Below are 27,245 nucleotides of genomic sequence, written 5' to 3' on the forward strand. Positions count from 1 at the left end.
CAGAAATGATTTTAATATTTTTTGCTGTTGCTGTTTCTGTCCTGCTCACCAGGTGGCAGTAGTTCACTCTGATGTGCCCACCACTATGGAGAGGATCACACAGAAACACTCCCAAGAGCAAGAACACAATTTTTTCTGTTTCTAATTAATAAAAAGGAGTTGAAATGGATTACTAAATATTATTGGATTAACCATTGTGAACATATAATATAAAACACTACATATAGTTCCGTGACTAGTGAGATAATATCTATGTCTACATGGCTAGCAACTTTATACATACATTTAAGAAAATCTATTTTATATTAGATCATGAAAGCTAATATGGTATTTATGCACTGAAATTTTCAATTAGGCTAAACTAAAACATCTATAACATATAATTTATGTAAATTATCATTGCATACTTGCCTCTTCTTAAATAGATTCCCAATTTTTTTTTAACATAAACTTATATAGACTCTCATGAACAAATCTAATTACTAGACACACTAAAAGAAACAAATCATTAAGTCTAATGAGCCACTGTAATGATTTGGAACGCCATCATGAAAGCCCGAGACAAGTTTATGATTGATGAAATGTAGAGCCATCTATCAAATAATGACAGGCAGAGGATTGATAAGATAGTGGCCTTCTGCAGTGATCAGTCTCCCACTGACTACAAATTATCAATACTGATTACTACAATGCTGCAATAGGGAGGGGTGGCATGTTCAGCACTGCAGGGCTGGACAGACTCCCATAACTCCACTTTGGCTCCATTTACATATTCAGCTTTCAGTGTGGCTTCCACCCCTCCCTGGGACACCTCTGTAGGATGCCAGAGAGTCAGAATCACTTAGTAGGTAGGTGGGGGGGGGGGGGGGGGGGTTCTGACCATTCATTAACAACAACAAGTTTCTGCCTTAATAACCTGTATGTGGCTGGATCTTAAAAGCTGAAGTCATTAAACTGCAATACCAATGTCTTTAAGTGCTTATGATCAAATATTCTTATACGGCTATAAAGATAATCCCATTTATTTGCCTAACATTGCAGTTTGAAAAACAATATCTGTACACATTTGAACTGATTCTTCAATATAACTCACAAACTATTCTATAAAACATCTTTCTCTCTAATTCAGACCAAACATAGTGAATATTTTACATCTTTTTTTGCAAATAAATTGCATTGAAAAGAGTTACAAATGATGCAAAGTAGTTTGCTTTCAACATGCTGTCTTTTAAATTGGCTATATTCAACATGTAGTATAAAACAAGGCTTGCATGTGCCATGTTACTATAAGCTCAAATGCAAAGCAATGACATTGGAAATATGTGTCAACATGTGATTCACAGAAACAGCTTGGTGCTATTGTAGAATGATGAATTGGCTGTATTTGATCTGAACCCTGTCTTATACAATAGAAAGAGGGCAGCAGAAACACATTACAGACTGGAAAGTACTCCACATTGAGCTGCCTGTGAACAAGAAAGCAGGCAGATGGGTGGGGTCTGTCTGCATTGTGCTATAGTGCTGGCAATATAGAAGAGCAGGTACTGTGCATCCTTTGTATATCAATGTCTCAGCTAATATTTTAACACAGCAATGGTCACTGACAAAACAAAGTACACAATTAGTTTTATAAGGATTGCAATTAAAATGTTAAATATGGCTACACCTTTATTAACAACTAAGATATATGAGTGTATGTATATATATATATATATATATATATATATATATATATATATATATATGAGAGTGCCCTGGGCGTGCCCTGTTCACCAGCCTGAGCAATCATACATAGAGGTATATTCTGTTACACACAAGAAGTCGTGCTAATGAATGAAATTATTACATGCATAAAGGACTCTTGCCTGTATAGCTAAGTATAATTGCAAGAAAAGCAGCAAAAATAAAACTGAAACATGAAGCTTACAAAAAAAACTCCTTAAAGGAAAATGAAAAATTCAGACTTAAAAATAAGACTGCAGTTTAAAATATATTAGTGTTACAGTATAGCAATGACATTGTAAAATCAGATGTACTAAGCAATGATAGAAGTCTAGAGAGAGGCTTGATTCTTTACCTATTGCTGTTTTAGCCATGGCGATGTATACAGATGCTCAGAGGTTGTGAAGGAAAGAGATCCAGCTACAGCAGTGGAGAGGGAGACAAGACTGAATAAGGCACTGAGTCAGCACTGTAGGGCTGTGCAAAAGAAAGAGCAAGAGGCAGGAGTCCATGAATAATTAGCAGTCTTAGGCTGAAGCAGATTGGTTCCACCAGTCCCCTGATATGACTCATTTGAAGCTTCAATCTCTAAGCATTAAATATTGATCTACCAATAGGGCTGAGAGATAAAATGGAATAATGCAGTGAGACATGGGAATCTTTGGGAGAATCAAACACCCCCATTTATTTCAGTAGTACATTCCATAGAGATGTTTTCCATAAAAATTGGGATGGAAGCCGGTTGATACTGGCAAGTGGACCTGATGTAGAATTTCCCATAACAGATGCTAAAATGAGGGCTGTGTAATGCATTACAGTAAAAATCAAGTTATCACTATCACATCATTTCTTATATAAAAGTACACATGTGTGTTTAACCATAATATACACTGTACAAATATACACCTGCTATTAAGACCCAAACAACAATTTGATCAGTGATTTCAGACCCTAGGGAGAAACGCGCTATAGAAATAATAATAATGAGAATAATAATAATAACTGTAAAACATATTAGAACATATACTGTATAATTGTTATATCACCATACATAATAGGAAAATATTAATATGAGTAATATATCAATTATACATTAGAGAATATATATAAATGTGTGTATCTATATCTATATATACATATATAAACACACACACACATATATATATCGTATATATATATATATATATATATATATGTATGAATGAGTGTACAGGTGCTGCAAGATTTTGTGAATACATACAGTATACATAATTATGTAAAATGCATGTATTTTTAAATGATTCCAGGCAGTTGTTAGCACCTGTTGTGGTGCAGAAGTCATCCTATTCCCAAGCATAGCCCATTGTTTGATTACTGACAGCGGAGTCTACAGAGCTGTCCTGGTGCTGAAATGCTGCTGCGATCACACTTCTCCAATTAGGCCTCCACCAAACCAAATGGTGGCTCAGTACTGACATGCACTTCAATTATATATATACACATACACACAGTATATTCTATTCGCTATAAATATTCTGATGTGCATATGACATGCAGACACATACACATCAATATCTCTCTCTCCCTTGAGATAGATAGATAGATAGATAGATAGATAGATAGATAGATAGATAGAGAGAGAGAGATAGATAGATAGATAGATAGATAGATAGATAGATAGATAGATAGATAGATAGATAGATAGATAGATAGATACAGTATATAGTAATATAGTATTCTGGTGGCATAGTGTGCATGTTAGTAATTAGCCATCTCTGGTTCAGTGGACACTCTTACACATGAAGAAATATATACTGTCTATATATTCTGATAACATACTGATATATATATATATATATATATATATATATATATATATATATATATATATATTGTATAGTGTTTTATATTCTCTATATTTTGATGAGCATATGGCATGCAGACATATCCACATCACTATCTTTCTCTCCTGGTGATATATATTTATATACAGACATATACAGTATTCTGGTATGTATGAGTGTGCATGAGCCATCATCGGTTCAGTGGAGGTCTAATAGAAGTGTGATCAGAGCTGCGTTTCAGCACCAAGGACAGCTCCCCTGAGACTCCGATGTCAGCGATTTAATAACGGTCTGCAGGGAGATGGGATGACTTCTGCACTGTATACATTATAATATCTAAATTTTATTTATATATATATATATATATATATATATATATATATATAAATATAGATACATAGATAGATATATATATATACAGTGCTGAAGAAGGCAGTATTTGTAGCAGATTGTACTCCAGCTGCCTGTGTAGCAGGGGCAGCCCATACATCCCAGCAGGAGATCTCTCCTTTCCAGTGTATTTGGCAATAGGCAGGCGGTGGGGTGGAAGGGAGTGATTAACCCTGACCGTGCCGGGCGGAGGCTCCCCGGGGGAAGGAGATTGCAGAGTGAGATCTCTTGGACAAAGGCACAGTACCCGGCATTATTGTGCTCCTGTCATTTTGCTGGCACACTCCGGCCTCTGACCACACCCTGACTCATGCGCAGACCTGCCTGCTGTAGACATGCTTAGCTCTGTCCCTAGAAGAATAGGAATTCACCAAGATGATACAAAATGGATTGGAGTTCTCTGTTACCTTTGTGCTGAGATAAAGCTGACCTGATTAGTAATAGAGAATGTCGTTAGTCATCCATGCAATGCACCTAAACAGTGAATAATTATGGGAAGTGCTTTGATTTCCTCTTGTTCAGCAATGATTTGTTTGGGGGATTAGCACTGACATGTGTGAAAGAGAAGAGACAGCCAACCCTTTCCTTCCCTTGGGATGTGTTCTGTATTGGAGCTGGAAGCTGAGAAATCTGCATTGAAGCTTTTCCTTTGTAATTTCTGCTAGGGAATAAAGTAACTGGGTATCACTGCTAAACAAAAATAAATGGGTGATAATTATTACAATTTGTACATTTTAGGAGCATCTCTGTCCATGTTTGGACTCCATGCATGGCAGGGGCATTGTTACAATCTGGTGCAGCTCTGCATAGAAACCAATCAGCTTTCAGGTTTTATTGTCTAAGCTTAATTGAACAAGCTGAAGTTAGAAGCTGACTGGCTGCCATGCAGGGGCGTCCCTAGGATTGGTTTCACCCGGTGCAATAACACTTGGTGACACCCCCTCCGATGATCCCCACAGAATGGATCGTTATGCAGATTGTTCCCCAATCCACAGATCCGATTCATCCTGCTGGGAGAGTCAGCATGCAACCTATACGGGTTGACACCGGACCCACTCCACAAAAAGGTAAGTTGTAAAGAAAGCCAACAATCCCCACAGGATGGATCGGATCCATCCTGCTGGGATCATTGGCTTGCTTTACAACTTACCTTTTCATGGAGCGGGTCCAGTGTCACCCCGTGTGGTAAGTGTCACCCGATGCGGCACGCACCCCTCGCACCTGCCTCGAGATGACACTGCTGCCATGCACAGCTGCACCAAATTCTGAGTGATCCAATTTTAGTAAATCTCCCCCTTAGGGTATGTGCCTCATGTTTCTGGTGAGATTTAGAAATGATACATTCTATGCATTATACACTTTTGTAATTCTGTATTAAAGTGGAGCTCCACCCAAAAGGGGAAGTTCTGCTTTGATGCTTTGTCCCCCGCTCCCCATTAAGGACTGGCACCTTTGGGGAGCGGGTACCCGAATTTGACAGGTACACTCTCCCACTTCCACTGTGATTGCCTAGGCGATCGGAAGCGGAAGTTGTCCTCCCCCCCTCCCTCCCCATAGTCTTCTGGGGCACGTGACAGGTCCCAGAAGACTATGGGGCAATTCACATAGCGCAGCGCCTCTTGCACATGTGCAGTGGGCACCCGCCTGTGAAGCCACAAGCTGTCACAGCCAATTGCCCCCACTAAAGATGACAGTGTCAGGGAGAGAAGGCCAGTGAAACCAGCGGTGGTGAGGACACCGCTGGACCGAGGGACAGGTAAGTGGCTGTATTTTAAAAGTCAGCAGCTACAGTTTTTGTAGCTGCTGACTTTAATTTTTTTTTTTCAGCTGGAACTCTGCTTTAAGTTATCTAATTTTCAATTCATCTATTAATTACTTTAGCATCATACAATCACTACCCACTTTGTTAGATACACCAAATTGCTTGGTAACACATATTGCTAATCAGTCAATCACATGGCAACAACTCAATGTTTTTAGGCATCCAGACGTGGTGAAGACAATTTGCTGAAGTTCAAACTGAGCATCAGAATGGGGAAGAAAGGGGATGTAAGTGACTTTGAACATGGCATGGTTGTTGGTACCAGACGGGCTGGTCTGAGTATTTTGAAAACTGCTGATGTACTGGGACTATTCACACAACCATGCCTAGGGTTTACAGAGAATGGTCCAAAAAAGAGAAAATATCCAGAGAGCAGCAGTTGTGTGGACGAAAATTCCTTGTTCATGCCAGAGGTCAGAGGAGAATGGGCAGACTGGTGTGAGATGATAGAAAGGCAACAGTAACTCCTCATGTCACCTTGGTGAATATATGCCACAAGGAATTAAAGCAGTTCTGTAGGCAAAAGAGGATCCAGCCTGGTATTAGCAAGGTGTACTTTATAAAGTAGCTGGTGAGTGTATGTAATTTCATTGTGAATTCATTTTTATTCAGTTAAAAAGATCACACTAGTCTTAGTTTTGATAGAAAGAAATCATTATGATATCCTACCAGCCCCTCAATATTTTAGTGTGTGTTCAGAGGTGCCCCTGAGGACTCTACAAACACCCTTGCTCCATGATATAGAGGGCCATAGCTATGTCTAACAAGTTAATGGGAGGATTCCATTATAAAACAGACCTCTGATAAGCTGAGATCTCAGCTACTTTCCTTCCCTCCCATCTATGCTTTTCTCTGTTTAGATGCTGCCACCTTGCTATTCAAGTTTGATTGCATATAATGGAAATACGTAAAACAGATATGGAGGGAGGAAGATACATATGTGCACTTTTCATAATGTAAGCCTCAATAGTAGCAGCTTTAATGACAGTGTATAATCAAAATGTATGGTCAAATCCAAAGGGTACTCCAGTATGTACAGTATGGGGTCATATACTATTTTTCTAACAATTTGTGCACTCTATTTGCAAATATATATGTGAAAGCTGTATTGCCTCATCAGGGCTCCTCTGTGTAATGTGGCCCTGACTCCAATCTATGGGAGTCTTCATGTTCGAGTATATATAGCAATTAATAAATTGATGGCAGGAATGCCTATATGCGGCCCATTCCTCCCTGTAGTTGCAAAGCACAGCATATAGGCAGCTGAACACTTTAGGGTGTTCCCACGCCAAATGTATTTATAATTTATGATTTTAGTTTCCAAATGCTGTTAACTGACAATGAATAAAAATAATGAAAATAATGAAAATTAATGAAAAGAAAAATACAACCAAAGCACTGATAAAATTGGAAAACAGAAAAGGGGAGACAGGAGAAAGGCAACACTTATATCAGGCTTGGACCACCAATCTGGAAACTCTGGGGCAATGAATTTTGTAATGGGAATAAGCCACTGGGTCTGTTGCAGCTGTTGTTCTGTACCAGGCCTATCCAAAAAGGAAACAGAAGCCCACAAATATAAATACATCTATGCATATGGCCTGCATCACCCAGCCAGGACAATAGAGGGTCTGATAACAATAAGGTAAGTAGGCGATCCAATGCCAAACAGATTTGTGTAATGTATTAGTCTGAGTACAGTGGAGAATATATGTTTCCAACAATTATATCCACCTAGATAATGTTAATGTTATGGCCCAGATGGCATTGGTGCACACATTAAAGCTACAGTGTGCATTGACAGGGTGTAAAATAGGCCACTCAGGATGCTTACTTCCCATGGCATTAGATGGTTCAGTACTAGCCTTTCCTAGCCAGTGGTGTTTGCTATTCCCAAGCATGTCCTCTATGGTCTTCTTTGGGGAGCAGGTTTTAGGATGACCCCCCATTGTGGCATGGAAAAAGTCCAGAGTTGAATTCATCTGAAGGGATAGAAATATAATGTAATTATTTTAAATGGTTATATACTGTATACTCTGTGAACATCAGCAACACATTATTTTATGTGTAAAAGGCATTATCCTAGCAGTAATAAGTGTTTTGATATTTTTTTTCAAGGTAAACTCATGTAGCGCTGATTCTTAGAGGGGCTGCTGAAAATATGCCCAGGTCTCCCTTGCTGGTACAGAGGCTGCCTGCCACAGCAACAAATCCATGAAGGCTCAGTTTAGCAGATGTCTTTTTTTTTTTTAGAATTTATTGCTGAATAGCTTGAGCAGGATAGGGGTTTAGGGATCCGGATACTCCAAACAATAGGAGAAAAAACAGGACAGCTTCTCACTAATGTTCTCTAAACAGCCTTTACTGGAGGCAACAGGGGATGACCAGTATATCTAGGATTCTATAACAGCAGTCCCAGTCCAGGTAGCATCCTGTCAGGGTCCTGTCCACGGCAGGAGTTCTGGAAGATGTGGCGTTTCTGCCAATACTCTACATGGCCGTAGAAGGACACATCAGCCTCAGTCTGGTGCCAGATGGCCTTTATAAGGAGGCTCATCACTTCCTCTGGTTGCTGTATGATCTCTAGCTCCCTGTGCCCTGTTCCTGTTTCCTGTGGTTCTGACTTGTGATTTCCTGTTACCGACTCGGCTTGCTCCTGGACTTGTCTACTCTGCTTTACCCCTGATCTGACCTCGGCTTGTGTCAGGGTCCTGTCCACAGCAGATGTTCTGGTGTTTCTGCCAATACTCTACATGGCTGCAGAGGGACACCTCAGCCTCAGTCTAGTGCCAGATGGCCTTTATAAGGAGACTCATCACTTCCTCTGGTTGCTGGATGATCTCTAGCTCCCCGTGGTTTGTTCCTGTTTTCTGCTTCCTGTTTCCTGTTACCTGTGACTTCCTGATTCCGACTCGGCTTGTACTTGGACCTGTCTGCTCTACTGACCCCCCTGATGTGACCTCAACTTGGCTAAAGGAAACTCTCTCACTCGCTCCTCCGTGCATGACCTTGGCTTTCCCACCTGACCACGTCTGTTCTGTTCCCCACCCGGTACCGGACCATGGCTCGAACTGACTAACCAACAAACATCCAAATCCCGGAAGGCTTGCATACCATGCACAGACGCCTCCAGTCTGCAGACCTATCTCCGTGCACCAGCTGTGCTCCTGAGTGGACCACCAACCAGCACTCCTACAGGCGACCTGTGCAACTTTGGGCCTGACTCCCGCTGTCCCACTCTCAGGGGATTCCGGAACTTAGCCGCAAGGGAAGCCCTCTCTCCATTGTCCTCCATCACCAGTTATGTGATAGTATCATCCAGCCAGTATGTCCGAAGCCGAGAGAGACACTTCCGCACTAGAGGCCCTGTGCCAGCAATGATGGCACTTACTCAAGCAGTGAAAGATCTTCAGCAAGGATACTTCCAGTTGGAAGGGCATCTTCACTCGCTCTCTACTTCTATGGAACAGGATCTTTCTGCCAGTCCTAACCCAGTAGCCGCGCCTGCCAATCTGCCTCCTACCACAACTCCCGCTGTGGTATTACCACCTCCTACTCCTGAACTTTTCCTTGGGGATCAACGTAAGTTCAGAGCTTTTAAGAATGCCTGTGAACTGTATTTTGCTCTACAACCCAGAACCTTTTCACTGGAAGCGGTCAAGGTTGGGTTCATTATCTCCCTCCTGTCGGAAGAACCTCAGTCTTGGGCACATAGCCTATTGGAACAAAAGAACCCAGCACTCAACTCAGTGAGTGAATTTTTTGAAGCCATGGCTGCCGTTTACGATGATCCCCAGAGGACCTCCACTGCTGAGTCCGCCCTCCATGCTCTAGTACAAGGTCGGTGGCCTGTGGAGGACTACATAGTGGAGTTCCACAAATGGTCAGCAGATACTGGTTGGAACGATGCGGCATTAAATTACCAGTTCCGCCTAGGCCTGTCCAAATCACTCAAGGACGAGTTAGCTAGGATGGAAGCTCCCTCCTCCTTGGAGAACGTTATCCTTCTCTCTACCCAGTTGGATCGGCGTCTACGAGAAAGACGTGCTGAGCGTACTCAGAACTTTCGACCCACATGGGTTTTGCCAAAGATTCCAGGACCAACTTCTCTTGCCCCTACTCCACAATCCATCAGCACTTCTGAGGTAGAACCAATGCAAATTAGCCTTCTCCAACCTGCCCTAACTCCTGAAGAAAGGCTACGCAGACAGCAAGGCAATCTATATCTCTACTGTGGGGCCACAGGCCACTTCCTGCGTAGCTGCCCAGTACGACCAAGTAAGTCCAGCCAGCTCCATCCTTCGTACCTTCAGTTATCCGGGACTTTAACCACCCATGTCATTCTACCCATGTCATTGCAGGTGGCTGGAAAGAACGTCAGGTTACGGGCAGTCATTGACTCAGGAGCCTGTAGCTGTTTCCTGGACATCAAATTGGCCAAGGACCTACACATCCCCCTTCTGCTTAAGAAACAGAGACTTGACGTCTTACTCGTGGATGGCACTGCTCCGAGCTCTGGACCTGTTACCCAGGAAACCATTCCTATTCTAGCAACCACTGACTCTGGCCATCAGGAGTTCATTCGTTTTGACGTCATCAGTTCCCCCATGTTTCTGGCCATCCTGGGAATACCCTGGTTGCAAGCCCACAACCCACAGATCAATTGGCCCAAGAAGGAAATCATCTTTGCATCGGAATATTGTCTGCAACACTGTGGTGCCTTTGCTTCCACCAACTCTTCCATGAGTCTCTCAGTTCAACCTTCACCAAAGGCTAGTCAATCAGTTCCCTCTATCTACCACGACTTCCTTGATATGTTTGATAAAAAGAAGGCTGACACGCTGCCCTCTCATCGTTCTTACGACTGCCCAATAGAGTTACTTCCAGGGGCAGAAATACCATTTGGGCGAATTTTCCCATTGTCAGAGCTAGAACTAGAAGCCCTCCAACATTACTTAAACGAGAACTTCGCTAAAGGATTCATCCGCCCCTCTTCTTCCCCCGCTGGGGCTGGTATTTTCTTTGTTGAGAAGAAGGATCGGTCTCTCAGACCCTGCATTGACTACCGAGAGCTTAACAAAATTACCATTAAAAATTGGTATCCTCTTCCTCTTGTGCCTGAGTTATTCCAGAGATTCCGAACAGCCCGAGTGTTCTCTAAATTGTACTTATGGGGAGCCTACAATTTAGTCCGTATAAGGGAGGGCGATGAGTGGAAGACCGCCTTCAGAATGCGATGTGGACATTTTGAGTACATAGTGATGCCGTTTGGGCTGTGTAATGCCCCGGCTACGTTTCAACACTTTGTAAATGACATCTTTAGAGAGTACCTTGACCTTTTCATAATTGTCTACCTGGACGATATCATGATTTTCTCTGCTTCACTGGAACTCCATCTGGATCATGTTAGGAAGGTGCTAAACACTCTAAGGATGCATGGCTTGTATGCGAAGGCGGAGAAGTGCGAGTTTGAAAAGCAGTCCATTCAGTTCCTGGGGCTCATAAGTTCCACTGAAGGAATTTCCATGGACCCTCAGAAAGTATCGGTGATCCTGGAATGGCCTGCACCTTCAGACAGAAAAGGGGTCCAAAGATTCGTGGGCTTCGCCAATTTTGTATCGGAAATTTATTAAGGGCTTTTCTACCATCATTGCCCCTATTATCCAACTCACTCGCCAGCATACAAGAGCGTTCGAGCAGTTAAAAGGTCAGTTCACTTCCGCTCCGCTGTTACAGCATCCAGAACCAACACTTCCCTTCATCCTGGAGGTGGATGCATCTGAAGTTGCTACAGGAGCCGTACTCTCCCAGCGCCAGGGCCAAAAGGCTCTGCTTCACCCAATAGCCTTTTGTTCTAGGAAACTGAGCCAAGCTGAAAGGAACTACGATGTGGGTGATAGGGAACTTTTAGCGATCAAGATAGCCTTCGAAGAATGGAGATACCTCTTGGAAGGAGCTAGTCACCCAATTATGATTTTCTCGGATCATAAAAACCTGGAGTATCTAAGGTCCACCAAGTGCCTAAGACCTCGGCAGGCTAGATGGGCCCTATACTTCTCCAGATTCAATTTCCACATAACCTACCGCCCAGGATCCAAGAATGGGAAGGCAGATGCTCTTTCCCGTATGTTCGCGGACCCAGAGGAGCCTTCTCCCCCCAACACCATCTTGTCAGCCCAAAATCTTTTGCTGATCCAACCCAGCCTAAAATCTTCGATCAAGCAAGCCTCTGCACTATGTCCTGAACCCGAACAAGACTCGTTAAGAAGGCAGGATGGCCTTCTTTGGCACAAAGATAAGATCTTTGTACCCCATAAAGTAAGATCTCAAGTTTTCAGGGCCTTCCATGATCATCAACTGGCTGGACACTTTGGAGCCCGTAAAACAATGGAACTAATCGAGCGATCCTTTTGGTGGCCCAACCTGAATCAAGACTGTATAGCCTATGTGAAATCATGCACAGTGTGTCTACGTAACAAGGGAGACAAAACCAAGGCTTGGGGGTTACTGAGGCCCCTGCCCATTCCTGATCGTCCCTGGGAGAGGGTCGCAATGGACTTCATTGTGGACTTATCACCCTCTGAGGGGTTTACTACCATTCTGGTAGTAGTGTATCGGCTATCCAAGATGGCCCACTTCTTACCAATGGTGGGTACTCCATCTGCGCCAGAGACTGCACTGACCTTCATCAAAGAGATTGTCAGGTTGCATGGTCTGCCCAGTGATGTTGTCTCAGACCGAGGGGTGCAGTTTACATCCAGGTACTGGAGAGATCTCTGCAAGGCCCTGAAGATGGAACTCTGCTTATCGCCCACCTACCATCCCCAGAGTAACGGGCAAACGGAGCGAACGAAGCAGACCTTGGAGCAATATTTACGGTGCTTCTCTGCTTTTTCACAGGATGATTGGGCATCCCTACTCCCATTGGCAGAGTTTGCCTACAACAATTCAGTCCATTCTGCTACTAACCAGTCACCATTTTGGGCCAATTATGGATTCCACCCTTCCTCCATACCTTACACCATTCCTGAAGCTTTGGTACCCGCAGTACAGGACAGACTCTCCATGCTATAGAACAACTGTAAAGTTTTCCGAGAGTCTATACTGAAATCCCAGGCTGATTATAAAAAACACTATGACAGGAAACGGAGAGGAAACCCTCCTCTGAAGATTGGAAACAAAGTTTGGCTATCAACTGCCAATCTAAAACTCCCATGCCCGTCACATAAGTTGGGTCCAAGGTACATTGGCCCTTTCCGGATCAAGAGGAAAATCAATCCAGTGGCGTTTGAGCTGTGCCTTCCAGAATCATACAAAATCCACCCAGTTTTTCACGTCTCCCTACTCATGCCAGCTGTTCCTGATCCTTTTCCAAGGAGAGTAGAATGACCTTCTCCGCCGATAACAGTTGGGGAGGAGATGGAATACGAGGTTGAAGCAATTCTGTACTGCAGAAAGTGGGGAAGACAAATCCAGTACCTGGTCAGATGGAAGGGGTACCCAGCTGAAGAATGTTCCTGGGAACCAAAAGGGAATGTACATGCCCCCGTGCTCCTCCAAGAATTTCATTCCAAGTATCCTGAAAAGATGCCCCAGGTGGGCATCTAGAGGCTGCCCTTTGGGGGGGGGGCACTGTCAGGGTCCTGTCCACGGCAGGAGTTCTGGAAGATGTGGCGTTTCTGCCAATACTCTACATGGCCGCAGAAGGACACATCAGCCTCAGTCTGGTGCCAGATGGCCTTTATAAGGAGGCTCATCACTTCCTCTGGTTGCTGGATGATCTCTAGCTCCCCGTGCCCTGTTCCTGTTTCCTGTGGTTCTGACTTGTGATTTCCTGTTACTGACTCGGCTTGCTCCTGGATTTGTCTACTCTGATTTACCCCTGATCTGACCTTGGCTTGGCTTATGGACACTCTCTCCCTCTCGCTCCTCTGTGAATGACCTCAGCTTTCCCATCTGTCCACGTCCACTCTGATTCCCACCCGGTACCCGACCTTGGCTTGAACCGACTACCCAGTAAACATACAAATCCCGGAAGGGCTTGCATACCACGTACAGGTGCCTCCTGTCTGCAGACCTATCTCCGTGCACCAGCTGTGCTTCTGAGTGGACCAGGAACCAGCACTCCTACACGTGACCTGTGCAACTTCGGGCCTGACTCCCGCTGTCCCACTCTCACTTAGCCGCAAGGGAAGCCCTCTCTCCATTGGCCTCCATCATCAGGTACGTGATACATCCTCTGGCACTTAGTTCCCTTCCAACACTTTCATACTCAAGAGTTCACAGCAAGGTCTTAACTCAAAATGTCTGAGGATTTGTCTGCCACCAAGCATCCACAGGTATTTCCACAGTGAGAGAGACAAAAGATACTTCTCCAGATTAGGACTCCAGGATGATGCCCTCCAGCAAATAATCCTTTAGCAATCTTCTCCAGACCCTCAAACCAGCATCTGCTGAGGCCCAGAGTGCAATTTCTTGTCTTAGTAGCTGTCTCCTAGGGGCAGCAGCCCCAGGAGAACTGGAACCGTCCCTGAAGAGGAAAGAACACTGTGGAAAGGTCTTCCAAACATATATCACCTCCCCAGCCACCTTCTGGATACCTCCCTCCAGGGATGGATTGGTGATAAATATTCATAATGGTCATCAGTGTCAGGACAAGGTCATCTAGTGCCCAGGGTGAAGATGCCAACTGGCGCCCCCTAAGCTGTAAGAGCATTATGTGTCAGCAAAAATATCCCTTCCTCCAAAAATTCAAGTTCTATAGGGGGGCTATATAACGCTATAGGAATCCCACACTAGAGATGCCACTGGCTGTCAGATTGCTATTGTTTACAGTGTATACTTACCCACCCCCTACCCACGTTCTTTGCCAGGAGGAGATGGGAGAAGGTAAATAAACACTACATTATGGCTATCTGGCAGTCCTGATCCAGGAGAGCTGCAGTGGCAGGGGTAGGAGCTGGAGGGGCGAAAAATCACAACCCATCCTTCCCTCCAACCCTCTCCTCCTCTCCAGATCTGGCTTGTCTCCTCCAGAGCTAAGCTGACAGAAGTAGTGAAACTGCCATCACTACTCCTGTCAGCTTGTAGGTAGGAGCTCTTAATTTGGTCCCCCCCCACAACCTTACATAATACCAACGTGCCCAGGGCAGCCGCCCCTCCTGCCCACCCCTTGTCCCAGCCATGCTGGTCATTTGACTCTCCCTGCCCTATATTCTGGAAGCTTCTCTCAGAAGAAGGTGATAGAAATCAAACACCCAGCTAGGAAAGCTCTACCAAACAAAAATAAAAGATTACTTCTCCACAACTGCATTAAAGCCAAAAACTAACTTTAGTCTAGCAGCCTAACTACAGGAGGGCAATACACTCAGATAGCAGATTTATTTTATTTGCTCACTTTTGGTCTGTTGAACATATCATAGAAAGATGTTTTACTATATCTGTTTGACAAGTGCAAAAAAAACCCCTGATATCTTGTGAGCGGATAACTTACTATAGTCTCAGCCTCTGTGCTGTTATCAGTTAGCAATGTTCCTTGCTATTTCCATGGGCTAAAAAACACCTCCCCCATTATGGAGAAGAGAGGAAGGTGTTGTGTGGTCCTAATACAGCATTATGTAATCCTAACACACTTCCTGTCTTAAGGTGATAACACTGCTCAGTACAGTTGCCTCCTTGGGACAAGAAATGTGTCAATGGCAGAATTACCAGGTAAAATAAAGGAAAAAATATTGAAAAAAAAGAAAGCTAATGCAGCCACCATGTCTAAGGACCAGTAGTCTAAAATACTCAAATACTTTGTTCTTGAGATTTTTGCTCTTTACTTACTCACAATGCACAATGATTTAATACCTCAAATCTTTGTGCATCAAAGAAAAAATTAACCTATTCTAAGAGAGTACAGTGTTTTTCAACAAAGCAATGCAAAGTACAATGAAGTAAACTATTTTAGTTTATTACAGTCAGATGGATTGTGTTTCTGACTGGTTGCTATGGTTTACTGCATTTTTTTTAACTTTTTCTCATTATTCGTTGCACTGCTTTGCTGAGTAAGCATGTCTGGATAATTATTGAATAGTTTATCAAAAACCAACTTTGTACATGATTTTCAGAACGTACTTGTCTATATTTTCATAATTATATTTCATATACAGCAATGTAGGTTCTGTCTCTCCTGCCTGACACTAAAGTCAGGCTTTTTTTCTGAACAAACAATTCTTGCTGCAAACAAGTTAATATCCTTACACAGTCTGAGGGGCGCAAAAAGGAAGGCTGAACATGGCACACAATATAAAAACAAGAAAACCACACACATAAAATAAAGTCCCCTTGTGTTATCAATACTGCATATAAGAATATAACAAATTGTAACCTGATTGCTTAAAGGATAAGTTCACCTTTTGACAAAAAATAATAAATGCACATTTTTTATGTAGGTAAAAAAATGCGCCATTATTATTGGTTGCCGGAGCCTGTAAAGCATTGCACCAGCGATCAACAGATTGCTGGTGCCATGCAGGTCTCCTGCAGACCTGTCAGTATATAGTTCATTTACTCACAGAACACTGTGAATGAACGACATGGTTGTGTGGGCAGAGCCCTACATGGCTGCGCTGTATTTAAAAAGTGACAGCTAGTATGGGAAACGTTTCCCCATACTGCTGTCACAGGGGGTGGGGGCAAAATTCTCGATATTAGTCCGCAGTGCTAAGACAAGGTCATCTAGAGCCCAGGGTGAAGATGCCAAACATTATGTGTCAGCAAAAATTACCTACCCCCTATTCAAGCATTATAGGGCGGCTAAAGAGGGCTATAGGATCACAGCATTGGGGCCCCTCACTAGAGATGCAACTGGCTGTCAGATTGCCACTGTGTGGTGTTCGCTCACCTGCCCCCTACCCATGTTCTTTGCTGAAACAAGATGGGGGGAAGACAAACACTGCAAGATGGCAATCTGGCAGTCCTGATCCAGGAGAGCTGCAGTGGTAGGAGGAGGACCTGGAGGGGAATGAGAGCACAACCCACCCCTCCTCCTGGCTCTCTCCTCCTCTCCAGATCTGGCTGGTCTCCTCCAGCAGTAGTGAAGCTGTCATCACTACTCCTGTCAGCTTGTAGGTAGGAACTCTCCATGCAGTGCCCCTCCACCTCACATGATACCACTGTGTCCAGGGCAGCCACCCCTCCCACCCACCCCTTATCTCTGCCATGCTATTCCGGCCCACCTGAGTGCTTTGGGCACTCCTGCCCACCTTTGTGTGTTCCAGCAAAATATATGAGGGAAGTCACTATACAAGAGCTTGGGGGCTGCTCTTAGCATTCTATATGCTCTGTGCTTCCTGATCAACAGGAAAATTGTTGTATTCTCCATAATTTAAATAAATAGCATATCCAACAAGAAGAGCAGAACTCTCTCACAATGACAGTAACTGCTGTGTACATCCAGGAACTTAAACACTGATAAAACAGTAGTCAGGTGGTTTAACTCTCCAAAATGCACCAAAAATGTAAATAATATTTTTTGCGGTGGGATCCTGTAATCAGTAGAGCACCTACCATCTTATCTAGTGCCAAGTTTAATAATATGATGAACCATACTGGTGCCATGAGGGGGGTAGCAATGGGTGAGCTAGATCTCAGACATTCGTAGTAGCTGTGTTTCAAGGGATTGCCTCTTTGGACATTTTTTGAATGAGCACACTCTCAGATTCCCCAATTTATTTACTCTACATTATGAAGAATCCATCTGGGCAATGTGTCAATTAAAATTAGCTCTATCATGGTCATGGAATTTTGTTGGAACTGGCCCATATGGAAGAAAAATATATTTGAAATATATTTTAAAAATATTCTTCCCAAATATATTGACATATATTTGAAATGCTACAATTTTGACCATATTCAATATATTTCAAAATATATTTAAATAAATATATATATATATATATATATATATATATATATATATACTGCATGTTGAAATGCGTTTTTATTACAAAATATATGAAAAGTATTTTTAAAAATACATTTAAAATATACTGTATGTCTTTAAAAATACAAATCCACATTTTTGGAACGCATTTACAAATATATGTAAAAATACATGTTAAAATTACTTTTTTATATGTTAAAAAAAAATCTGAAGAATATATTTAAAAAAAATATATTTGTTAAGATATTTTTCATATATTTTGTAATATGCAAAAAACGCATTTCAACATGCAATATATATATATATATATATATATATATATATATATATATATTGAAATATATTGAATATGGCCAAAATTGTAGCATTTTAAATATATGTCAATATATTTGGGAAGAATTTTTAAAATTGATATTTCAATTATATTTTTCTTCCATGTGGGGGGGGGGGAATCTTACTCATGGGTTTTTTAAAAATATTAGAAGCCTTTATGTGGTTTTAGTTTTGGTAGAATTTGCCTTTATGTAACATCAGGATTAATATTGGGTTTATAGGGATTTTGCACATGACGCACAATCCAATAGATGTTAGGTAAAAGGACTGTGAGTCTTATTAATGGCAGCCTTGAGAAGCTCTGCACCTGTAGTGAGCAGAGTATTACTGTTAATTAACGTAAATTCCATCATAAGAATACTTGTATATTAGCAGTTGGAACAGAGGACTTGCTGTATCCTCCTTATCCGATCAAGTCTTTTATTTTGTGATGCACGGTTTATATAATGGATATTCATTGCTAATTGCGTTATCTATTTTCTCCCTGTGCTCCTAGAGGATTATGAGTGGGAAGCAATTTGTCACTAGACCATACGGCTTACTAGACCTCCCCCTCTCACCGACCACTGCTACATTTACTTTTGTATATTGATTTATGCAAATTATAGGGGATGTAGTTGCATCAAATTACATGTTTTCCTGTCTGTACACTTTCTGTTGAAACAAATGGAGTGAGGAAATGGAGCAATAAAAGGCATTTACAGTATTGTGTTTTGCTGATTGCATTGTATTACTAAGGAAAGCAATCTGCAGCATGCTGATGTGCAGCCGTATTGGGAATGCCTGACCACCTGAACATCTGCATAGGTGAAGGAATTACGATAAGAGCTGTAGCTATGGCTACTGCAATTATTCAGTGTTACTTACATAAAAAGCATTTTCTAATTAAAACTTTTCTCTACTTTTCCATCAAAATGAAAAAAATGCCAAAACAAGGTAAGATACCCATCTTTTTCATGCAACTCATTAAATATTGTGTGTAGTGCACGATATTCATTTCTATACATATATTCACAGGGCTATTTTCTCTGAGAATATGTACAGTTACTTTCCTCCCACCCCAAGTCACCCTTGACTCCCTTCCCTACCCACCTCTGAGCACCATTCCTTCTCTCCGCCTCCTACCTCCCTCCCAGTACTGCCCATTTCAGAGAATACAGAATCAAGTATCATTTTGTGGTGTTAAATCATTTATATGGAATGTGTTAATGATATTAAAAAAGGTGGGAGAATAGATCTACTGCAGCCAGCAACAATAGACCTCCCTAGCAAAATACATACCCCCAGCAGCAATAGACTCCCCAGCAACAATAGATCCATTCAGCAACAATAGATCCCTTCAGCCACAATAGACCCCCATCAACAAAAGACCCTCCCCCCAGAAACAACAGATCCCCAGAAACAATAGACCTCTTCAGCAACAATAGATCCCACCCAGCAACAATAAATCCCCCACCAGCAGGGCATATCATTCTACTGGGGACCAACTGAGCTGGCCTGGAACTATAAAATACGTGTGTGTTTGTTTCACTGGAAAGAGCACATGCTAGGTAGTACAATCTATACAATTACATTATAAATAGGACAACAGAACAAATAGTATGACAGGAGCCAAAACTGATATGTAGTTGATATACAAAACTTATATGAAAGGTGGTCCCCCAGTGGCTGGCGATTTGTGTCATGCTGACTCTGAGCCTACCTTGTTTCTTCTTAGATGGGATGGTCACCTACCTGTTGTTTGGTAACTGCCATATTGTGTCACACTCCTTCTGCCATGTGGCTTGTACATTCACATACTATTGGCCTAAGGCCTGCTACCCGGAATAAACAAATGTTGCATTTTTAACACTTGACTGCTCAACTTCACTCCAGCACAACTCTTGTATTTACAGACATTTTATAGTATAAGTAGCATTAACTTGACTCACTGACAGAAGTCCACAGTGCAAAACACCTTCTCATACAGTGGTCCCTCAAGTGCAGAACATTCCAATACTTCATAGAATTATTATTGCAGCTATCTTCCCAGATGTTGCAGTCTCCTTATTCAGATGTTTCATTCTCACGGTGTACCTTTCCCACACACAAAGGGAGATCTTCCATAGGCCCAGAGGCCACTCTAAACCAGAAAAGCCACGGGACCTGTAACGACCCAGACTACGCTTGAGTACTTCTGTTAGAATACCGCTTCCCCATCCGAACACCGACAACAGACACCACAGCCAACCATACAAGACTAGACGACACAAGTCTGTCTGAACATGGAACTCTTTATTTTAAACTCAAATGGGCTTTTTATACAATATACACTGAGACTAATCACATGATCATATGCAAACGCAGATATATACAGAAATAGACTTTAGGTAGATGGGTGACCGAAACAAAAGGTGAATGGAAATTCACACCTAGACAATGGTTTGATGAATTAGGATCTCACTAATTCTAACAGTCAGTCCAGCTCCTACACTAGAGTAGAGGAGAGGCCAGCATGATCAGCTCTTTCAATTCACATGTCTAGTTCAGAATCAACAACCAGGAATAGTCTTCATATGACTGATAAATATTACTGTCTCATCTGAAGTAATTCCAACCGCATTCTCAGCGTCCATTAGTCACCCTGTGCCCCTAAGAGACACAGGGTGACTTGCACATAAGAGGGATATGGGAAGCTGAGATAGGGATCTCCCAACCTCTGCAACATAAGCTGGGTTCCATGAGCCCCCCACTCAAAGTGACTCCCGTCACAGGACCCACTAGGCAAGGGTCAAGGTTTCTCTTTCTGCTCCCAAGTGTCTTCACTCACCACCTTGGCAATTCAGCCCTGCAGAGGGCTCTTTCTCTCTCTCCTCATTGCATACATCTTGTGTATCCGGGGTGTCCTTGTTCCCATACCCCAAGTGCACTAGGCCCCACCCACAGCTGACATATAAAGGAACTTCATCCACTATATCACTATAGGAATGGTAACAATTAAAGGGCAATTAAAAGACACTAACTCCTGCCAACAAAGTAATCAAATATGCTCTTGCTATCTCATTATACAGCTTACCATTAGATGTGGCGGCTGCATTAGTTTTCATTTTTAGGCTTTTTCCCCTCTGTTTTCACCTTGTAATTTGGCCAGTAACACACCTTCTGTTTTAGGGTGCCTACACTTTGGGTGAAGAAGCAATTGAGACACCTTTGGATAGCATCATTGTTAATGTAGGGGGAGGGAAGTGTTAAATTCACTAGCAGATTTAGATACACTAAACAAAATAAAACTAAACTGCAGCTTATACTTTATAAGTATGTGGGGAGGTGCAGCATGGTGCATCAGCAGTAAACACTTGAGTCCAGATGCAGTAACAAAACTGTATTGAAGTTAAACTTCAAACAGGCAGAACTACCCAGTGGGAAGACAACCCGACCAGTTGCACTTACAGAATGTTGCAGTGAAGAATGTAACAGTAGGCCTTGGGTGCACCAACAACATTTGCCTTGATGGGTGGAATGGGGCCTGGCTGGTCTGTACCCAACTGGGGAGGCTTCTAGGAAGGATGGCATGTCCTGGCACTTTCCCTACTCATCTGGAAACTCACCCTGCCACTAATTACTGTCCCTGACAGATGGGCGACCTGTCTCTGCACTACCCACATGTGAGAGCCCAGGATCCAGGGTCTTAACTGGACTTTGCCTAATCCAAGATGGCCACCAGAATCACATGGAGCAGCAGCATTCAACCGAATAGCTACCCTGATTACTCAGAAAACCATAGTGGAACCATGTTCCTCCTGACTTCCTCTCCCTCTGCAATGCTGCTGCTGTTGAGCACCTCCTGCCATGGAGAAAGTAGACTGCACCTGTGTACATGCAGTTACAGCAACAATTTTATTCCTTTTGGGTTAAAGGTTTTACAGTTGTGTTCAAAATAATAGCAGTCAGACATCACTAACCTGATCAATCACTGTGTTTGGTAGAAATGATATTTCTACATGGCAAATAATTTACCAGCAGGTGTAGTAGAGTAATAGAAATCCAACAGACCCAACAGTCATGACATGCATGCTGCTGATTCTGTGTAATTGAATCACTAATTGAAAGGGGCATGTTCAAAATAATAGCAGTGTGGAGTTCTATTAGTGAGGTCATTCATTCTTTGACAAACAGGTGGCAATTATTGACCTTATTTAAGGAAGGAAGGCAGCAAATGTTGTACATGCTGGTTACAGTGCATTTCTCTCTGAAATTCTGAGGAAAATGGGTTGTTCCAGACATTGTTCAGAAGAACAGTGTACCTTGATTAAAATGTTGATTGGAGAGGGGAAAACATATAAAGAAGTGCAGAAAATGATAGGCTGCTCAGCTAAAATGATTACAAATGCTTTAAAATGGCAAACAAAACCTGAAAGACGTGGAAGAAAGTGGAAAAACTACCATTCGAATGGATAGTAGAATAGCCAAAATGGCAAGGACTCAGCAAACAATCAGCTCCAGGAAGATCAAAGAAGGTCTAAAGTTCCCTGTGAGTACTGTTACAATTAGAAGATGCCTATGTGAAGCCAAGCTATCTGCAAGAAGCCCCCGCAAAGTCCCACTGTTGGAAAAAAGACATGTGCTGAAGAGGTTACAATTTGCCAAAGAGCACATTGACTGGCCTAAAGAGAAATGGCGCAACATTTTGTGGACTGATGAAAGTAAGATTGTTCTTTTTGGGTCTAGTGGCCGGAGACAGTTTGTCAGACGACCCCCAAACACTGAATTCAAGCCACAGTACACTGTGAAGACAGTGAAGCATGGTTGTGCAAGCATCATGATATGGGGTGTTTCTCATACTACGGTGTTGGGCCTATTTATCGCATACCAGGGATCATGGATCAGTTTGAATACATCAGAATACTTGAAGAGGTCATGCTGCCTTATGCTGAAGAGGAAATGCCCTTGAAATGGGTGTTCCAACAAGACAATGACCCCAAACACACCAGTAAACGTACAACATCTTGGTTCCAGACCAACAAGATTGACGTTATGGAGTGGCCAGCCCAATCCCTGGATCTTAATCCAATAGAAAACTTGTGGAGTGACATCAAAAATGCAGTTTCTGAGGCAAAACCAAGAAATAGAGAGGAACTGTGGAATGTAGACCAATCATCCTGGGCTGGAATACCTGTTCACAGGTGCCAGAAGTTGGTTGACTCCATGCAACACAGATGTACAGCAGTTCTCAGAAACAGTGCTTATACAACTAAATATTCATTAAGTGATTCAAAGGAAAGCAAAATCTTCAAACATTTTTCAGTTTATATAGTGAATGTTTGAGTTTGTAAAGAAGAATACAAACACTGCTATTTTTTTGAACAGTCTAATATTCACTTTTCCTCAATTTTTTTAGAGGAACAACACAAATTTGATATATTTTTCTTCATGTTTTGATTTGGAATAGAATGTGTAGTGTTCCCAATGCATTTGTGTGTATGGAAATAAAAGCTATTAAAAGGATTTTGAGCTTTATTCACTTTTTTCAACACACTGCTATTATTTTGAACACAACTGTACATAAATAAATAAAAGCTGACCATTGTAAGCACCCTGATCAGTGATAAATGTTTTGTCTCGCCCCTCTAACTGCTACATCTGCAGGATAGCTTGTTCTGTTAAAAAATAACATACTTAAGCAAGCCATAGGTGGATTGGAATTTGGCCTGTTCAGCAGGGACCGGACGATTTTTGATCCATCTATGGCCATTCCCAGTAGAGAGAAGTCAATTTAATGATCAGCTTCCCTTAAACTGGAATGGTGGAAAATTCCTGCTCACACGGATCAGTCTATTCTGACAGCAGAGAAGTCCTCCCTTTCAGAATACAATAGCTCAGCAGTGAGGATTTCTCTATCCACTTCCCTTGATCCATCTATGGCCATGGCTTGTTTTCCAGTGTTTGACACGAGTTTGAAAAAATTCAAAGGCAGGTCAGAAAATTACCATTGGCTTTAATGGAGCAGTACATATGGCAGAGCATTTGTCCTGTTTTATGTTGCAATTCATTTCCCTGGGCACAGCATGTCCTACTAAGGTGCATATGAACTACAGGCAAAGCAGGCTTTATTTGTCATACACCACGTTTTCCACTCATTTGCATTTAGTTGTTTTTTATTGGAAATGGTTGCAATTGACAAGAACGCCCAGCCACATAAGCCCTTACTGTTGTCTTTCTATAAATCATTGAGGGTCTGACTAGGAATGAGGAAGCAAAGTGAAGAAGAGATGTGAGCCACATACAGCAGCTGGAAATCTGGTTGTTTAGTGCGACATAATGTGTGACACTGTTATGTATAATCTGTCCTGATTGTGTCCAAGGAGAAAGCTGTCTACTCATCACTCTACTCAACTGAAAAGGTCATAAAATATGACAAGGTAAAATATGACACATGACTAAAAATGAAAACGTACAAAACTCAGCCACATAGATGAAGTGAATAGCTGTGACTGCTTAACCACTTGTTGCCCAGGACAATTTCGACATTTCTCACATACATTTTAAAATGTGAACCCTCTCACACATGAAATATTTGAAAATCTGAAAGCAGAAGCCCTGGAGCATAAAATAGTGGTTGTTGCAATTTTTTATGTGCCATGATATTTTCACAGCCATTTATCAAAAGCAAATTAACAGGAAAAAATAACAATACAGTTAGAATTGATTCACACATGTGCGGTGCGGATTGAAGCTCAGGTTTCACAGCTAATTGATACAGTAGTTGTTCACAGGTTCATGTCAGGTTTATATCAGGCTCAGGACGGGATTAACTCAGGATTTCATCCTGATCACACATATGCAGTTTAGAAACTGTTCCCATAGAAGTCAATGGCCTGTAATCTGCACCTGAACCTAAAGGTACTGCTCAGAAATCATACATGACTCTTTTTCAAACTGCACTGAATCCGCACCACCAGTGCTCCGGACCTATGTGAACAGGCACCATAGGAGGCAATGTTTTTTCACATGTCATGTGGACACCCAATCTGCATATATGTGAACCGGCACTTAAATGCCTTTTAGCCTGGGTTCACATATGTGCGGTGCGGTGTATCGCATGTGATTTGCATAGAAACCGCACCTCATTCCTGTGCAAATCACATGCGATTTGTGTGCGGTGCGATTGGAGCCATACATTTTGTATGGCTCTATTCGCACCGCACCCGCACCAAAACCGTGTAAAACCCTTTTTTGGTCTGTACTAGAAGCGGATGGCACAGGTATTCACACCTATGTGATATGATTATGCACATCACACTGCATTTTCCAGATCGCTTTCGAGGTGTTGTTAACATACACACCAGCAGCGGTTCGCATGAATGGGGTGAGATTCTGATGTGGTGTGGAATTCGCACTGAAAATGCTGCAAATTCCACACCGCATCAGTGTGAACCAGCACTTAGTGCACACAAACAAAATAATACCCATATTTTTGTAAAATTTAAAAGATGATGTTGCATTGAGCAAATAGATGCCAAACAGATCAAGATTTAATATTTTATAATTATGAACAATTCCGCAATTAGTTAACAAGTAACAACAAACAAATTCTGTTTAACAAATGGAAACAGCTAGCACAACATAAAGAAAAATCAACAGGCTTCAATTTGTAAATATCCCACCTTTATATTTTACATGTTCCTGCGTCTTGCAGGTGGTGCTGGAGTGAAGTCTGAGAGATTATTCGGATTGTAATACCTACTGTGGACATGTTGGAGAGTTCACTCTTGTCTTCCCCTCCTACACCTGCATGGACTTTGTTTAGCACATAAACACTGTTAATTACTGAACTTATTTTATTTTTGTTTTTTAAAAAGTGTGTCTTTTAATTATCACCGTATTTGGTTTTGCTAATAGCACTGCACATTATACACTGATGTTCACTGAAGATTTAAAATTTTGCCTGCCTGTACAGTGGCGGCAAACTATGGTGCCTGAAAATCTCCATAGGTGACACTTTAAAAGCCTTTACAGGTTACCAGTTTAGAATGAAATGTGAGCTCTGCACACTAGAATTATTGCTCTCTCTCTGAAATTGATACCTCACATGTGTTACGCAATCACCATTTACATATGCATAATGGACCTATGTGTGCATTCCCATTTGGGTGTGAGAATGGGAAGGCGGGATGCTTTAATATTAATTAGTTACTTTTTTTATACTTTCCCTTTATTTATTTTTTTTTTCATTTAACTTTGTTGCTACCACACTGCATGGGATGAAGAATATCCCTTGTGGCAGTTAGGGCAGTGACAGGTCCACTTTCAATGGTCCTGGGCTCCCTGATGGCATGGGAGGGCCTGGAAATGGCAACTGCCAGTAGCAGGGAGGGTCCCCCTTCATGCCCTGTGAATTTGATCAGGCAACTGTAGAGCCATTTGGTCCACTTTTACATGAAAGAGGTTCACTGGATCTAGAAAATGTTACCAGGGTGCAGCAGCAGCCATGATCCTGGCATAACCAACCCAAGGCCACTTATATAAGGCCCAAGGGCTGAAAGTGGCTAATGTTGCATCTAATGTTAAAGGGAAGGGTTAAAATTGCTGCCATTTTTTTGCCACTTGAATCTCATTAAAAAGATTTCTCTTCATTTCCTGTAGTCTCAACAGGGAAATCCTCAGTTTGGAAAGATATCCCAAAATTTCCATCTATTCCTGCTGTGATGGCAACTCAGAATTTTGGATTTACAGTAAATATTGTTCCACATGACATTGGTGATCAGGACAATTAGAGAGAATAAATCTCTCTAACGTGGACATACACGGAAATAAATCCTGACAATTGTTCTAATTCCTTACCACCCTATCCAAATCTAAAAATAAAATGTTGCCATTAGTTATACTTATGGACAGAGAATTGCCTCGTTATAGCAACTAATCACATCCAACCTTGGCAAAGGACAGAATGATAAACGTATATGATTGGTTCTGTGAAGTGACACAGACAGTCCTATAGTTACAATAAATTAGTGCTACTGTTTTAATAGCCTAATGAGAAGATAGGAAAAAGAAAAATTGGTAAATCCAGACAGATGATATAGTGCAGAGGCAACATTCAGACATTAAGGAAATGACATAGTATAATTTTATTCCTGCAACAATAATAAGAAACATGATGTATATTGAAGTGACAGGGCACTTGTTGTATTAATCAACGATATCATCTGCATGAACTGAGCTTTCTGGTATGTCATTGTCTACATAG

General features: G+C 42.0%; 1 protein-coding gene across 1 annotated transcript in view; it reads right to left on the reverse strand.

Annotated features, from left to right (window-relative positions):
• STMN2 (stathmin 2) overlaps nucleotides 1–2,263 on the reverse strand; it is a 58,618-nt gene extending 56,355 nt beyond the window's left edge. The window contains exon 1 of the mRNA XM_089661010.1: nucleotides 2,078–2,263. Coding sequence (XP_089517136.1) covers nucleotides 2,078–2,096 — 19 coding nt within the window. The 5' untranslated portion in view covers nucleotides 2,097–2,263. The remainder of the gene's footprint in view (nucleotides 1–2,077) is intronic.
• Nucleotides 2,264–27,245: the final 24,982 nt, after the last annotated feature.

Source organism: Staurois parvus, unplaced genomic scaffold (genome assembly GCF_062004578.1).
Source record: "Staurois parvus isolate SC_StPar_1 unplaced genomic scaffold, SC_StPar_1.0 ptg001302l, whole genome shotgun sequence".
NCBI lineage: Eukaryota > Metazoa > Chordata > Amphibia > Anura > Ranidae > Staurois > Staurois parvus.